Source organism: Megalopta genalis, chromosome 4 (assembly GCF_051020955.1).
Source record: "Megalopta genalis isolate 19385.01 chromosome 4, iyMegGena1_principal, whole genome shotgun sequence".
Classification (NCBI taxonomy): domain Eukaryota; kingdom Metazoa; phylum Arthropoda; class Insecta; order Hymenoptera; family Halictidae; genus Megalopta; species Megalopta genalis.
In genome coordinates this window covers 5,688,022-5,704,761 of record NC_135016.1, presented here as the reverse complement: position 1 = coordinate 5,704,761, position 16,740 = coordinate 5,688,022, and the positions used below count along the sequence as shown (strand labels likewise).

General features: G+C 43.9%; 3 protein-coding genes across 3 annotated transcripts in view; 2 read left to right on the top strand and 1 right to left on the bottom strand.

The window, feature by feature from the left end:
* Window positions 1-6,179, top strand: part of dtn (transmembrane protein 132C dtn) — a 144,092-nt gene extending 137,913 nt beyond the window's left edge. The window contains exon 11 of the mRNA XM_033474364.2: window positions 41-6,179. Within this exon, the coding sequence (XP_033330255.2) occupies window positions 41-722 (682 nt within the window). The 3' untranslated portion in view covers window positions 723-6,179. The remainder of the gene's footprint in view (window positions 1-40) is intronic.
* A 6-nt stretch (window positions 6,180-6,185) lies between these two features.
* Window positions 6,186-7,605, bottom strand: LOC117222587 (mitochondrial ribosomal protein L16). Its single transcript, XM_033474359.2, has 6 exons — window positions 7,316-7,605; window positions 7,167-7,244; window positions 6,943-7,100; window positions 6,728-6,865; window positions 6,553-6,663; window positions 6,186-6,482 (listed from the first exon to the last, which is right to left on the bottom strand). Exons 1-6 carry the CDS (start codon window positions 7,353-7,355, stop codon window positions 6,267-6,269), a joined length of 741 nt encoding a protein of 246 aa, XP_033330250.2. The 5' UTR covers window positions 7,356-7,605; the 3' UTR covers window positions 6,186-6,266.
* Window positions 7,606-8,336: 731 nt separating this feature from the next.
* Window positions 8,337-16,320, top strand: CenB1A (Centaurin beta 1A). The gene is made up of 12 exons (XM_033474306.2): window positions 8,337-8,597; window positions 8,769-8,826; window positions 9,180-9,238; window positions 10,055-10,228; window positions 10,405-11,049; window positions 11,119-11,262; window positions 11,344-11,450; window positions 11,661-11,844; window positions 11,922-12,801; window positions 12,896-12,995; window positions 13,055-13,175; window positions 13,247-16,320. Exons 1-12 carry the CDS (start codon window positions 8,545-8,547, stop codon window positions 13,413-13,415), a joined length of 2,694 nt encoding a protein of 897 aa, XP_033330197.2. The 5' UTR covers window positions 8,337-8,544; the 3' UTR covers window positions 13,416-16,320.
* Window positions 16,321-16,740: the final 420 nt, after the last annotated feature.

Here is a 16,740-nt window from a genome sequence, read left to right as displayed (position 1 = left end):
TCGCGAAGGACGGTGATCTAACCGGCGGCGATCGTTTCAGCAACGACGACATTCCGCCGCCCCTGCCGCCGCACGGGGTCCCGGTCTCGACGGGCGTGAACACCGCCGCCGCGACGATCGCGACCTCGACGAACAACAACGGCAACGAGGACTACAAGCCGCCGGTGCCGCCGCACAGGAACACCGGGGTGATCGTGCGGCTGCCGGAGACACCGAGGAAGCACCGGCACAGGGCGTCGAGCGGCAGCGCGGCCGGCAGCCATCACGGGAACAACCAGCGGCACAGCAAACAGATCCAGCAGCATATCAAGTCGTCGCACGGTAAAGCTAGAGTAGGTAACCCGAAGGAGAACGCCGCGGAGGAGGAGGAGTTCGTCGAGCTGGTGACCCACGACGACAACAGGCACTCGAAGGAGGCGAGAGCCAGAGAGGTGAAGAGGGCGACGATCGTCGGTAATCCAATGTTCTTGTCGTTCTCGAGCGCGGGGGTGTCGTCGTCGGTGAACGTGTCCACCCCGACCGTGGACTCATCGTCCTCGTCGCCGCCCAACTCGTCGCCGTCCGCGTCGTCCGGATCCTCGTCCTCCTCCTCCTCGTCCTCCTCGTCCGGCTCCTCGTCCCAGGAGCAGGAAGAGTCGGTGGCGCTGGACGACCTGAATCTCGGCATGGACTACAACCAGATCATGCAGTACTTCGACAACCTGAAGGAGTCGAACGCCTAGGTGAAGGCGCCCGGCCTTCGAGAAGGCCGAGAGTAGTCAACGTCGATACGAAACGGCCGGGACACGCGGTTCCCGCATCGCGCCGCGCCGCAACGCGCCACGCCGCGGAAACACTCGGCGGCCGAGCTCGCGCGCCACGTTCTCCGCTTCCTCTCTATCGCCATTAGCACGTTTACATCGGGATGGCCGAGCTCGTCCAGCCACCAATCCTACCGTCCGGTCGTTTCGTATTCTAGGCTATAATCTAGTCAGCTTCCTAGCAGCACATCAAGAGTATCGCGCAAACGCATCGACACACACTTACACACGCGTTTTCTCGTACAACTCGTGGCCCCGATGGAAGCCGTGCCGCGGAACGCGACGGAACTCGCGCGAAAGTCCCGGGCTCGCGCGTTACGGTATACCCTTTTGTACGCTAGAATACTAAACGGCCCGGGACCAGGACGAACCAGCTCGCGCGCGCGCGCCGCCCTCCGGAGCCCACCGCGACCCTGCGGCTTCCGTCGGCCACGCTCGCATACACATACTCGCAGAGGCTTTAAACAGGTGTGATCGTCGGTGGCCGGTGGGGTAGGTAGATCGCGCGCTCGATTCGACCAGCTTTCTTCTTCGTTTCGTCCGCGGATCGATCGATCGGCGATCCTCGCTTCCGCCTCCGTGCACTATCGATCTCTCGCTCAAGCCCTCTGTTCCCGGCGACCGGACGAGTCCCGCCTCGTTCCCGTCGCCCGCGACATGGCATTCACCAAAAACAAAAAAAAAACAGAAAAATGGCCGAACAAAAACCGAGAGCCTCTTTTGTCTCGAGATCGATCTCGGTGCTTCGGCCGCCGCACCGTCGACAACCATTGACAAGCTCGCATACCCGTTCCTTTCGCGTCGCTCGTCTATAGGAACTCTCCTAATATCCGCCCATATCCGGCCGCATCCGCGCGCCTATTCATTCCGAGACCTGTTCCTAACGGTACAGGCACACTTCGATCCTCCTTCTCGCGGAACCGTCGCGCGCCTTTGTTTCCGTTTCGGTTCGGTTTTCGACGACCGCGTGGCTCTCTCTCTCTCTCGTCGAGTCTTCCCAGCGCGGTCGCTTCGGCGCCGAGATCGATCCCGCGACGGACCCGCGCCGCGCCGCTGCTCGGTCATTTTCTTTCCGATCTGCGCCAGAGGAGACGTATAATATTTATTCGATCGCGACCGTGCGTCGTAATGTTTGTAAATTTTTGCTTTGTAAGACTGTGTACATATATATATTATATATATATATTTACCGCGATCCAGCGATTTAGCGCACGTTAATTACGGACCCGATCACGGATTCCACGGTGAGAGAACGGATCCGCGGAGATCCATTCGAACACCCGAGAGAGCGGATACGCGTATGCGAACGCGCTCAGTTCGCGGCGCATACTTTTCAACGGCGTTCTTCGGCATCGGTCCCGTTCGACCGGGTACACACGGAACACTCCGCTTCGTACAACGAACTCATTTGCCAAGGAGACGGACAGGAAGAACGTGTACACCACGCCCACCATCTCATCCCGCTTTCCCGAACGTTTTCTCCGCTCTTCGATCTCTCCGCCGTTCTTTTTTCTACTCGGCCAGCGTGAGAACCGATCGCGAGAACACGGTTCGAAAAAAAGAACAGAGAAACGACCATCTCCGGCGAAGTTTCCCTTGGTACCCGACCACCACGCGTACACCGTGTTCGAGAAACAAAGAACCGTGGTGTACGTTAGAAAATTGGAGGATCGCCGGCCAGGAAATTGGCGAACGCTAGTCTCTAATTCGCGGCGGCCCGAGATGCTATCGCTTTTAATTACGCGACTCAGCCACGCCGATTGTATTCCACACCGCGATCGTTCGCGCAACGTGCCAGCGATCCGCGCGAGATTGTTATCGGCCCTGGAATCGTACCGATTCGTTCATCCTGAACCGGGGAATGCAACTGCGAATCGTATCGGTGGCCATCGCGAGCTCCACGGTTGGCGCGCGCGTCGTCAACCCTTGCGTTCGAGTAATGCCGTTTTTTTCTTTCTTTTTTTTTGGTATGTACGCCCGAAGATCGCTCGCGTGTCAGATCGCCCCGTGAGAATCCAGCTTCCTATTAAAGCGTCTAGTTTGATGTAAATAATTTTTAACTTAGCGTCCTCGATGGAGAACAGTATTGTCGGTTCACGGGCAAGGATCGGCGATGCGCGAACGCACCCTCCTCGCTCTAGTACGGGCACGCTCGCTTCTGCCCTGTGTTTCGCGAGAAAACAGGAAGGTGGAGACGCGCGAAAACGTTCGGTTTAATTTCCAGTCGCGAGTTGAATAATCGCGAGCACCTCGAATCCCCGTTGATACGCGCGGTCGCAGCCAGCGGGAGCGCGGCGATCCATGGATCCGCGGCTCGCACCCCTATCTCGCATAAGTATCTAAGGGCTACGTGTCTCTAAGTATGTATGTATCTTGTAAGTTGTGTGTTAAAGCACGTCGAGCGCGGGACACATAGCGACATGTATAATGTAGAGGTGCGCGGAGAGCAACAAGCCACGTCGACCACGGCCAGCCACGTTTAACCCCTTGCGGTCCTGCGTGTAATTTATTCCGTAATTTATATCGCGGCTCGTTTGCGTTCGCACGGGAACCAGCCTCGCGACGATCGTCCGTTGGGGTTGATTTTTTGTTTCGGGTTTCGTTTCTCCTTGGAGCACAAGCCAAGCGTGTGGAACGCGTTCGATTCTCGTCGTTGAGGTACCTTTTCCGTTGAGCTCTCTGTGCGAGCTCGAGTTCGTACTCCTGTAAATATCGCGTGAGAAGAGAAAATGTGAAATCGCTCGGTAAACGATTCGGTTCGGTTCGGTTCGGTTCGACGTCGTTTCTACCGGGACGACTGCAACGGGTTAAAGAGTGCCGGACGCGTCGCGACGCAAGACAACACGCCCCGATCCCCGCCGAGAAATCTAGTCTTTGTAGCGTTAACACTACCGATGCATTATTATTAAAAGCGACGAACGCGAAGCGGCGCGCGATCTACGTTGCCTTTCGGCAAATTCGAGATGCACGACAGACGAATTATCCTCGAACGAAACGAAACTGCCGCGGCCCATATCCTTTCCTTATCATCGGGGGGGAGGGAGCGGAACGAAGGCTCTCTCTCTCTCCCTCTCTCTCTCCTCCCTCGTCGGCGACACGGTGAATCGTCGTTGCCCGACGAATCAATCATATCGAGTTATCGCGAGTGAGCTGCAGCACCGCGCTGACTAATCCATTTATCAATTCGTACATCGTGTGCGCGCCGGGAAACCTCCGAGCCCCGCCCTCGGCAAACGCATCGCCGGAATGAGAGAATGAGCGCAATCGGAGCAATTCGGGAACGCGATGCGAAACGAGGAGAGCCGCGCAGGGCCGGGAAAGAATAGTATTTACGATTAGAAAATAGTGGAGAGCTTCTGAATAGTCGTTAACGCGCGGAGAAAAACTGTCGCGTGCGATGCTTCTCCGTACGGGAAGAGGAAACGGACACACAGCGCGCAGAGGGTTGATTTTCCCGATCGGCGCGGATAGACGAACGTATTTTTGTTTGGCACAACAACGCTGCATCTCGCACACGACGGCGCGCGGTTGCTGCCGGATTCATCGAGAGAAAAGAATGGGAAAAAGAAAGAGAAAAAAGAAAGAAAGGTCGCCCGAGAAGCATCGCAGGCGCTGCTGTTCGAATGAATGTTCGCTTGCCGCGATTATAAAGGTGAAGACAAGCGAAAAACCCGCCCCGATATCACCTTCACACACTAATCGACGTACAAAAAAGAAAAAAAAAATAACGATCGTTACAGTTACTATTTTTTACTTAGAATACTATTTCCTCCAGCTCTGGCCAAACTGTATATATACACACGTATCCAGGCATCATTGTGTGTGTGTTTCCTTCTTTCTCGATCGAGGCGATTTAACCCCACGGCGAGCGGATCGCGAGTAGCGATCTACGAAAATACCTAGCCCTACGAAAATTAAATTATTTATTCGCTGCGTTATCTAAACCGCAGGATTGTCTCGGCTCTCGAAATGTCGGGACGATAAGAGAGAGAGAAAAAAAAAGGAAGGATCGGAGAAGCGGAGTTTTGCTTTTGTTGCGATCGATTCGAATCGGGCCGCGAACGATTGCGGGGGTTAAAGAGCCTCGTGAACGCGCCAGCGGCGAGCGGAGTGGCTCGCTCGGCTGTCAGTATGTTGGCTGCTCGCTCGATCATTTCTCGCTGATGATTTCGCCATTGAAAGTTCACGAAACGCGTTTCTCGAGTCATCTTCCACGGTCGCCGAGCGACGACCAACCCCCTGCGGGGTGTGGGACCGACGCGATCGTGGTGGAACGAGTCAGGAGGAACGCGAAGAAACTCGCTAACGCCGAATTTTCTACACGACACGACACGACATAACGCTCCCTCGAGCCGTTTCGATTTCGAAACCGCTCCGGGCATAGTCTCGAAGCGTCGGGGACGAGCGCCCCGTAGTCTATACTACTGCCGGTCTCTCTCTCTCTCTCTCCTTTCCCCCTTTTTTTATTTTTGATAAGTTCCCACCGATCAGGGAGGATGATTATATTATATATATAAATATATAAATATATACATATACGGTATATTGTAATAGAATATATCGCGTCGCGATGCTGACTCTGCATTCACACACATTCCTCAAAGACACACGATGTCGTCGCTCTGTATATCTTCGTTTAAGTGTGATAAATGCGGGACTATGATAGGCGAAGGATCGCCGGGGACAATCGGCAACGGAACCCGACGGGCACGGCGAAGACCACGACGTCCACGACCCCGATTTAGCCATTTAATCGCGAGCAATCCACCACATTCGTCGCTGACTCGACAAGGTCCGCGCCGTCCGCAAAGCGTTAGGGGCTGCGGGTCCATTTTTGCAAATATCACTCGCTTCTTTCAATCGTCTTGATAAAACGGTCGCAAGATCCTCAGCCATATCCAAAATGTATCATTAAGTAGTCCTCTTCGCGGTGAAACCGCTCGTAACGCTTTGCCCGCGGCTCGACTTTTCTAGCATCCATCACCGGCCAGGCACAAACTAACGATAAAACGATGATATGTCGATCATCCATTGTCCCAAGTGATTATTCTCTTACTGTATTATTCGATTGCGACGATTCTATTTGTCCTTTATATTCTATTGATCGCGTACATCATCGTTGCTGTTATTGTTACTGTTATTGAGATTGTTGTTGTTGCTGCTGCTGCTGTTATAATCGCGCTGTTCTCACCGGCCCAGCCCCGTCGTCGCTCTCGTTGCCCGTCGTCCTCGTGGACGTCGCCATTTGGCACCGGCGTAATCGGTACGCTAATTAAACAATAAGATACGACTATCGCCTACTCAATGTACAATATGTAGTATTTACCTGTTGTTACCACCAAACCGTCATCAAAGATATATAAAATATTGTAATTGTAACACGTGTCGTTGTTATCCAGATTTTTATTCACTCCTACCCGTTCTCAGGCGAATATAGACATGGAAATATTTACAACAGACTTTAAATTACAAGTACTCCATAAACCATTTTTTGTCGTATTTCGATATCCATTTGTGGCAGCCGAGCATATTGTTCTGAATAATGTATTTCCAAACCCAAGGATTTAGATTTTCCTCCTTCATTCTTCTCTTCTCTAGCTCCGCTTTCTCCATCATTTCCTGACTGACCGCTTCCGCGGCGAACGGCATTTTATTCGCGATATCCTTGAGGAACTTCTTGACCTAGAATAAACGCTCGATGCATCATCGTAAAAAACATGTCGCGGTGTGTGACAAATAAAATCTTTATTACTTCGAAGAACTCGAATGGTCCTCCTACTTCCACCAGAATTTGTCCCGATTTTACCGGTGTCGCGTAATGATCTATGCCACCCTTGCCGCGACCCATTCGCATTCCGTGGCTCTACGAATTTTATTCAATTACTATGAGCATTCGAACGCTCTGTCCTGCGATACAATTTAAATACCTTCTTCGTTATAGGCTGCCATGGCTCTGGTACTCTCCATATTGCAAATACATCTTTATGGTGTCTATAAACTGTTCTGAGTAGAGTATAACGTATGACTTCGTAGTGACAATGTTTTAGTCTACCTCCTCCTCTTGCCTGTAATTTGAATTATCTTCATATACAATGGAGATAAAAACAAACAGATCCAATACGTGTAATACTAGTTCTCTTACTACTATGCCATATTGTTTGTATAAGAGAGTGTTGTGATGCAATTCTGGACCACGCATTAACTTTAACTTCTTTTGCATCCTAAAGTTATGAACTCCGTGCGGGTATATAGGAACTTTTGGATAAACTTTTAGCTTTTTACGTTCAGGTATTTCAATATCTATGAAACATACATTTTTATTAGAAATTATAATCACGTATTACGATTATTTATCACTTTACATACCCTTAAATGAAATTGGTACTGCATACGAGTTCATTCTAACTATTCCTGGGTTTAGCCACGGCTTCAATAAAGTGCGGGCTGTAAAAGAACAGAATGATGAGTATAAATGTATATCTCGTTGAATGTCAAATGTTATATTAAATACTTACCTGACAGCAATGTTCTCATTATAACGCTGTTCGTTTGCATCTTTTCAGTTGTGTATGTAACTACTTTTTGTATTAAAACACACTTGTTTCCTAACCTTATATCATTCGATATTACTGTTTAAGACTGTTGCCGAGATACAACAGCTTTCATCATACAGCAAACTCTTCTTTTCTGTATAATTCAATAAATGATATAATAATATTTAAATAACAACGAACACAGTTGCTTTGCTCCGTAAAACATTTAAGTGACTAGGATAGTCACGTGACTTTACGGATTCAGCAGATCGATATCTGCTGTACAGATTTCGTTACATAAATGGTAGCTGTGTAGCTGCTTGATAAATACGAGATGGAGCCACCGGCATTTTCTATTTAGAATGAGAAAGAATCACAATTCAAATAGAAATACATATTCGCCGAATCAAGAAAAACAGTGACATTTTCTTATAACTTTTGAACCATTGGAGGTATATATACCCTTTGTCATTGATTATGAGGGCATCACCGTCAAACCAATGAATCGTCAACCAATTAGAGCACAGCAATTCGCTTCATTCTCTCGATTCAAGAACCTCGTTGCCCCCGGATATGGTTCTTGAATTATTATTGAATTACCAATAATTAATTATGAAATTATTATTTGATATTATTAATTAATTATGAAATTATTATTGATATTATTAATTAATTATTAAATTGAATTATTATTAAATTATTATTGAATTATTATATCACATTACAAAAACCCTTACTGTTGACAGCGCTATTCGTGGCAAATCGTCCAAACCGACAGCCGAGCCAGCCAATGAATTGTTTACCCTCGGTTGGTGTTCGAAGAAAAAATTTCGTCACAGCACAGATGAGGTATAGGAGTAGACTCGACACCATATGGTCCATGGGCAAGAGGCTAACGAAATGGTAGCGCTACGTAGATCGTGAAGGCCGCACAATTTAGAAAGAGGAAAGCAAAAGATCCGACTGGAGTTTCGCTTCTAGCATAATCTGATATTTATGAACATGTTTAAAAGGGACAACTTCAACGGGTTGCGTCTGTTTGACAGAAGAGAGGGGAATGTGTGTTCGTGCGCGTATGCAAACGGTTTATGTTAATGGTATTTCTAAATGATCGTGCCGTTTAATGGGAAACAGTGAACGGAAATATTTCAAGACTGCAGTTCGTCGGACGAGATTAGGCTTGAAAATTCCGCGGAAACGGACGGCGTAAAATGAAGCCTTTAATCGAGTTCGAGGAATGTTTGCGGGACACGCCAAAGTTTCGGTGAGAATTGGTTAAAACTCGAGCTCTCTCTAACGCTGTCCTATAGAGCAGTGGTTTTATTCCGTCGTGCTATGCACATCTTGTTTACTATGGATCGAGCGGTTGAATGCTCGATCGTGAATCAACGATTCAGAATGAATTTTTTAACACTTCCATCCTTTCTACCTACAGATCGTGCATCGAGGAAGTGGAGACGAATGTTGATCTGCTAGAACAAAAGCTAGACAAGGTATCGCTCCAAACAGATTGCATTGTGTTTCCTACGCAACGCTTATTATATTTATCGATGAATTTTTGCAGTCCGAGTTAGGATATTGATCGATCGAAATTTTCACTTTGATCGATTAATCAATGCTTACGATTTGACAGAGTTAATCGTCGAAGATCACAATAGATTTAATCGATCGCGAAATTGGTTTTTAATTATTGATAACAGTTACGAATCGACGATTAAAAATGCCATTTTAATTGCACAGCATTATCCGAGTCGGTTCAATTGTCGTCTTTGATTTTTTTTTTATATTTTTTGTATGTGTAATTTTATTTATTCAATATGTTCACAAGTCAATGCATCTTTTTTAGGTGTTAAAAAACTGTAGCCAAATGATTGACACTGGGAAACTTTTTATAGGACAGCAAAGGTAAGTTGTTAAACTTGTTGGAATTTCAAATGAAGTTAAACAAATACTATGGAAATGATTAATTGGTTCAATGAACTGAGTCAGTGAAAAAAAATATTTTAATTGCTTCAAATGACGTTTGCTCTGTATTCAAGGAGGAGGGAGTTTCTGAGTAATAGAGAAAATCAGGAAACATGTATGAATTACTGCTCTGTTGGGAGTGACTCATACTTGTGGCCTCTGTAATACACAATGAAGAATGATACTGCTTGAAATTCCGGGAATATGAACAATTTTCAATGAGTTTTCTCTACATAATCATGAATTCTGAATATTCACCTATTTTTTAACTGTTTTTAAAGATATACATCTTGGTATATACAAGGTGTTCCACCTGATCAGATACTTTTAATATTTCTCCCATTTTCGATGATGCAAAAGTAGATGTTAGAAGTGTGCATGATTTATAGTATTTTAAATGGTATTTATATTTTTATTATCAGTATGCAGTAATCAGAATAAAAATCAATTCAGTGGCTTAGAATATCATGACCTCTGTGCGACCTTAAGTAAAACCAAGAGAAATGTATTTTGCAAAGAATAAATGAATCATTCACTAAAGAATGATTACCTATTCAATGATCATTGAACAGTGAGAATATACTGTACTCAAGGTTTGCTTAGTCATTACATCAATCTTCATCATTATGCAATAATGATAAAATATTTAGACACATTTGGGAAATTATCGATGACGTTACAATCTCGGAAAGAGTTCGACCTTAAAAAAAAAAATTTTCTTGAAAATAATATTTAATAAAGAAATTTTTGTTGCAGTCAATTCACCAATAGTCTCTGGGAATTATCACTCTACTTTAACGATGATTCCGAGATAATGGCCTTCCTAAACAAATTAATCCATGCTTTACAAGAAATGAACAAGTTTCATACTATTTTATTAGATCAAGCATCTAGGACCGTGATTAAAGATCTTAATTCATTCATCAAAAAGTAATGTGTATATTTTAATTAAATGATATATGCTTTAAATATTATATTTATTATTTATATTATATATTATTATTATTATTATTTAATATATTATATTAAATATTATATTATATTATTTATATTTATATTATCTATATTATTCCGACGTATGTATAATGTTTGTAATATTTTTACAGTGACATCAAAAGGGTGAAAGAATCGCGTCACTATTTCGAAAAAATCTCCGCGGACTTGGACATAGCTTTAAACAAAAATTCACAAGTCCCAAAGACCAGACCTGCGGAATACGAAGAAACTTCTAATATTTTGTCAGCTACTCGATCATGCTTCCGACACACCGCACTAGATTACATTCATTCATTGACGATGATACAGGCACGGAAGCGGCACGAGATACTAGGTTCATTACTTAATTACATGAACGCCTGTATCACATTCTATCACCAAGGTAGCGACCTGGCGCAAGACTTAGATCCATTTTTGAAAGAGCTTGGGGATGACTTAATTAAAATGAGGGCCGACTCGGTGAAGCTTGAGAAAGAAATGGAGAACCGACATATTTACGTTACGAATAGAGACTTAATACCCTCATTAACACCCGGTAATCCGAAAATGGAAGGCTACCTTTTCAAACGAACCACCAATGCATTCAAAACGTGGAACAGAAGATGGTTCTGCCTGAAGGACCAGCAGCTCGTGTATAGAAAAAGAATTGGTGACAGTGACTATACCGTCATGGAAGAAGATCTTCGTCTTTGCACTGTGAAACCAGTGGTAGACTGTGATAGAAGAAACTGCTTTGGAGTACTAAGCCCTGCAAAGTAACTCACCTTCCATAATCTTGAACATTCGTTCTCGTTTCTCCGTGTAAAACTGAAAATCATTTACAGGAGTCACATTTTGCAAGCTGATAGCGAAGAATCATATTTAGCATGGGTAACTGCCGTTCAGCAAGCAATTGGTGCTGCCATTCAAAGGGAATTGCAATTACAGAACATTAGAGGCTCGAGTAGACAGGCGAAACCTAAATCATGGTAAAAGAGTGCGCAGTTTTCTAACGCACTGATAGAGGATGTAGAACGGACAAAATTCACAATGCCTATTATTCGTCGCAGGGTCTGGGAACAAATCTTGAAAATTCCTGGTAACGATATCTGCTGTGATTGTGGCGGTGCTAACCCGAGGTGGGCCAGTATCAACCTTGGAATCACATTGTGCATAGGCGAGTCATTGCTATTACGATTAAAATTCTGGAGTCATCTAATGCGACGATTTAGAATTACTTATAAATTACTGACGGTGACTAGCAATTTATTGCTTCGCCTGACCCCTCTCGATGCTGTCACAGTGTGACTCACACTGTTCCTAATCAAATAAATCGTTAGAGTACCGATCGTGTACCTACTATTTTTAAAGTACTTAATTTTTGTAGAGTGTTCCGGAGTGCACAGAAGCTTAGGCGTTCATTATAGCAAAGTGCGTTCCCTCACGCTAGATGATTGGGTGCCGGAAGTATTGAAAGTGATGGCGGAGCTCGGGAACACTGTGGTAAACAATGTCTACGAAGCCCTGCCAATAACTCCCGACATAGTTAAAGCTACACCAAAGTGCGCCGGGTATGTTGCGAGTATGGTGAACGGTAGGGGAAATCGTATGTCTAAATTCGGATCTATTTTTCTGTCATTGTCAACAGCAACGTCCGTGAAGCTTGGATAAGGGCTAAGTACGTGGACCGTAAGTTTGTGAAACCGTTCAGCAACATGATTTCGTCTGGCCTGAACTCTGGCCATGACAAGATGCACTTCCGGAAATGGAGCGTCCGGAAACTGCGTCGCAGGCCACGGAGTTGCGATAAAATCGGCAATATGGAGAAGATGGCGACGCTGTCTTCGGTGAAAGAGGGCCAGCACTCGACGAGCTCGGACGACAGCAAGCACACGTCTATAGAGAGCTTAAGCTCCGTAGACAAAGCGAAGAAAGTTGAAAGAAGTTCCTTGAGCTCCGACGATAGCATGAATCTAGATCTGAAGAACGAATCTACACTGCATGGCAAGATAATGGTGCGAGCTCGTAGTGAGATTAGAGAGACCGTTAAAACTGTCGACAGCAATACAGAGTCGAGCGTCGAGAACGAGCCCAAGTTTGACTCCTCGGAGGCAGCTGACAATACGATATCCAACTCGGAGAATAGTTTATCGTTGAAAAGCGAAGTGTCCTTAACCGCGGAGATTTCCGACGTCAAAGACGTCATAGAGAATAAGGATGTCGGGACCGAGAAGCAGTGTACAAAGAGGATAGAGTCGGACGTGCTGATGTTCGGGTGCGATCTACCAAAGCCATCGATCGATAATAGCTTAGAGTTAAGTTCGGATCAGGACTCCACCGTCGGCGAAGACGAAGAGTTCACCGACGAGGAGGATATTGAGAATTTGCATCCCGACATGCTGCTCTACAAAGCCGCCGCTGCACACAATCTTCCGGTGATGTGCGCAGCTTTTGCGACTGGTGCTGATAAGTCCTGGTCCAATGTCAATGATAAGGGACGCAACGCACTTCATCAAGCCATTATAAGCGTTAGTCTTACCTACATACTTAATGCTTGAGTCAAGCACATCAATTTTCAACCAGATTGATCAGCTTTTTTAATATCCCTCTATTTGTATTTAGGGATCTGTAATGTCCTGCGAATACCTGATTCTTAATGGTGCCCGTATTAATTGCCAGGATACCGACGGAAAAACTGCACTGTACTTGGCCACAGAGTTAGGTACGCGAAGCAATAAAGCTGAAGTAACAATGAAGTATATTTCTTTGTTGAAATTTTAGGCCATACTGCCCAAGTGTGTTTACTCCTGAAGCATCGTGCCAACCAGCACATTGAGGACGAAAGTGGTGTGAAGCCTCTGTCATTAGCTGTGAAGGAAGCTAACGCAGACATTGTCACTCTGTAAGTAGGGATATCTCGAAGGAAAATCTAGGGATAATCTGGCTTCGTCTAAAATTGATTATCGCTTTTAGATTGCGTCTTGGCCTCCTGAACGAGGAAATGAAGAATTCGGAGATCGGTATCAGCGGCGACGAAACGTTTAATGACGTGGTCCGCGATTTTAGCCAATTGGCATGCTCTCACCCGGAACGATTACAACGACGAAATGAAAGTAACAACGCTGCCCAACCACCCGAATGAGGTTTAAGGTCGTGCAAGTCTTATTTGCAGAATGTAAAAAGCTTGCTACAACGCAAAGAGAAGAAGGAAAAGAGCGCATCGAGAGTGTCGTCTTTCAGTTCCTTGCAGGGTAACAAAGTTGGTTAACGAGGTAAGCGCGTAGAAAGTGGAACTCGAAGGTATAGCAATCGAGAAAAAAAGAAACTGAGATTGAAACAGAGTCTCTCTCTCTCTCTCTCTCTCTCTCTCTCTCTCTCTGCACTAAGCGATCTCCGCGCGACGAACATGTGATTTTGATATCTCCCTGATTTCCCGTTTTGTATTTAGATTCGAACGAACCAAGAAACTTTCAGATTCTTTGCCAAAAAAAAACATAAAGGGAATATGTAAATTATATTTTGCTTACTCATGGTATAATGCTATCCGGTGATAAACTGTTGAGGACGTCTCTTCCTTCCCCTGTACCTACTGCTCCATAAAAAAATTCACAGAGAAATATCTCTTCCACGACACAACGGAATTTTGAGACTCGTAAAGTTTTGCAGGTACGAAAGAGCGTAGATTATTATTAGCGGGTACTTGTATAACGTTTATGTGATACGAGAAACGTGACAAAATAGCGTTAACTCTGTTAAATACGAGAAGTTTTACTATTTAACCGACATCACGGTTGTTCCAACACGATAGTACGGTCTAGCAAGATGTCTTTGGAAGAACAACAATTTTATACGTATATCTGTTTTTTATATACTTAATATTATCCAGTAGTGTATATACGGCTGGCACTAAAAGTTATTGTTTCAGTTTTATTCATTCGATTGGGTTGGTGCACGTGAAGCTTTTTGCACTGCAATAATTAGGCTGCAGGTTTGTTTATGCATTTACGCCAGACCTGAGTGTGCAAAACGCGGTGAATAAAACGTTCGCTAATACATTCCGTAGAATTTCGAAGTTTTAACGTAAAGACGAAAGGTGATAATAATCAAGTTAGTCGCAATTATCTAGAGAAAGACTAATCACCGGAAAAAAAAAGTAGTAAAAGATAAATGTGATCGTGTGTAATGAATTTGTAAAATGTGTGCTTACGAGTTGATCGACAAGAAGAGTATTTTACGTGCAACAATCCAATAATCGTAGCGACGCGATACCGTGTAATTAGTATCGAACTATGACATTATTGATACATAGAGTTTATGTAGTTGATCTAGATGTTACATTTCTGAATAGCTATAAAACTGAACCCATTGAATTACCAAAATAGATTAAAGACGATTCTGTAAGTAGTTACTGATTAATATAGAATTTGTTGCCAAAAATGTGAAACGTTTGTACATACAAACTTAGGGAGATCTGATTACTATTCGATGTTGTATACTTGGGAGCAAATACTTTATTTCCGTGGACCATTTCCGCGTCCACGCGAGCGCATAATTTAATGCAGTGTGTCAGAATCTTTCTGCTTGTTTCTGCGAGGTTTTAATCGATCTAAATTTCTGTTAATTTACGCGGACGTAGGTACAATGATGTGTAGATTTTATGAGACAGAACTTGCCGGAACAAACGTTGATTTATTCCATTGTGATTATTAGATGATAGACGTTTTCTTCGAATAATTGACTAACGTATAAAATATACAAGACTTAAAATCTCAAAGCAAAATTGATCATAAATGTTTAATGTTACGACATAATGCACATCGTTGTACACTCTTCTCTATTTTCCATGACTTGTACAACGAATATGTTTAACGTTCATTGTTTACTTTTCATTGTAATATTATGGATTGTTTTAACAGTATTGATAAAAGTCTTTTTTAATGTAATGCATGGATTTTAATGCATAGCGAAAGGAAAAGTGCGAAACCGAGGAAAAAAATAGATAGTTAAGTAGAGGCTTTATCGATAGAGTTGCGGATCAGCGTACAAAAAAAAAAGAAACCGAATCATTGGCTCTTCTATGTCTACAATTTAATATATTTCTCATTGTTTGATTTACATGTAGTATGTATTAAGGGGACCGGAAAGTTATGTCGTTTGTTCACATTAAATACAAACAGATAAATTTTTAACTAGTTTTTATTTTCAATCAATGATGTAATCACCCTCATTATATCAACAACCTTTTTTCATTTAGTATGCAAATTTTTAGTATGCAAAAATTAGTATGCAAATAAAAAGGAATACTGACATGCGCAGAAACGACATTACTTTCCGGTCCCCCTAATATTATCGTATACTTGTTTCGAATCTGGTATTCGATTTTATAGAACTAATCAGCCGTTCGTTTAATAAACGTGAACACAACGCGACTACACAGTTAAATATCAGACACGCTTTGTCGCACCGACGTATCTGCGACAAAACGGTTCTCCGTTTTAGTATAAAATATATCGCATAGCCTGTTATCTCTTAGTTTCTAATCATTCGTAATTATCGCAGTAACTTTAGAAGAATCTTGGTGTTTGGTTAAATATTCCCTGAACTGCCGCGAATCATTTTCTCCTATTCGAACCGGCGAATTTCAATGAACGATCGATGCTTTACACGTATTTGTACTTATATTTAGTCCTTATTTTTCTACATGTTTTTTACGCAAAACGAACAGAAAAAAGAAAGACGAACAGCGGACAGGGGGAGATCTGTGCTAAGCAATCTTTTGATTCGACCGATAAACTGTCTTCCACGAAACGTTCTTCGCTGTTGTGACATCTCCTCCTCCATTCAATGTTTTGCCGACGAAACAATAATTTTTTTACACGAAATTGTATTGAACTTAGGACTCGCTGTTACGATATTCTCATTGACGCCCAGCTGCTGAACGACTGCTATTGTTTCACTGTTAACGATTGATTCATTGCATTGAAAATGTGAACGAATAATGTACAATATTGTAAACAGACTTCATAAAGCAAGAATTATGCAAGCGATCCAAGTTGTATCCTTGTGTCCACTTTCCCATGATTTTTATCGAATATTATTTACATCGATCGCACAGGCAATCGACGTTACTTAGTATCGTTTTCCCGAGAACTTGTACACCGATCAATTTCCAAACTGTGGACTACAAGTATTTTCCTTATTCTTCTATTCAAAATATAAATTGTTTAAATTGCTGCAATATTTCCGGTTCGTTCGACCGTTTCGAATCGAAAGATTGTACTTTTGAATGGTGCCGGACTGCTCGTAGGACAATCTGATGCTTCGCCCTGGTTCACTGGACGAAGATGGGTGGACATCGGATCCGGCGGGGAACTTGCGCAACCAATTATTATTTCTCGTGAGAACGATGGAAATACGGCGCAATTCGTGAACCGCAGATCGAGAAATTTCTGTGAGGGAACGCACAT

Coding starts and splice junctions, on each gene's coding strand:
- LOC117222587 (XM_033474359.2), bottom strand. CDS start 7,355: ATGCAAACGAACAGCGTTATAATGAGAACATTGCTGTCAG. Junction 7,245..7,315: donor AATGAGAACATTGCTGTCAG/GTAAGTATTTAA, acceptor GTTCTTTTACAG/CCCGCACTTTATTGAAGCCG. Junction 6,483..6,552: donor GACCATTCGAGTTCTTCGAA/GTAATAAAGATT, acceptor CGTTTATTCTAG/GTCAAGAAGTTCCTCAAGGA.
- CenB1A (XM_033474306.2), top strand. CDS start 8,545: ATGAAGCCTTTAATCGAGTTCGAGGAATGTTTGCGGGACACGCCAAAG. Junction 9,239..10,054: donor CTTTTTATAGGACAGCAAAG/GTAAGTTGTTAA, acceptor TTTTTGTTGCAG/TCAATTCACCAATAGTCTCT. Junction 11,451..11,660: donor TGGAATCACATTGTGCATAG/GCGAGTCATTGC, acceptor TAATTTTTGTAG/AGTGTTCCGGAGTGCACAGA.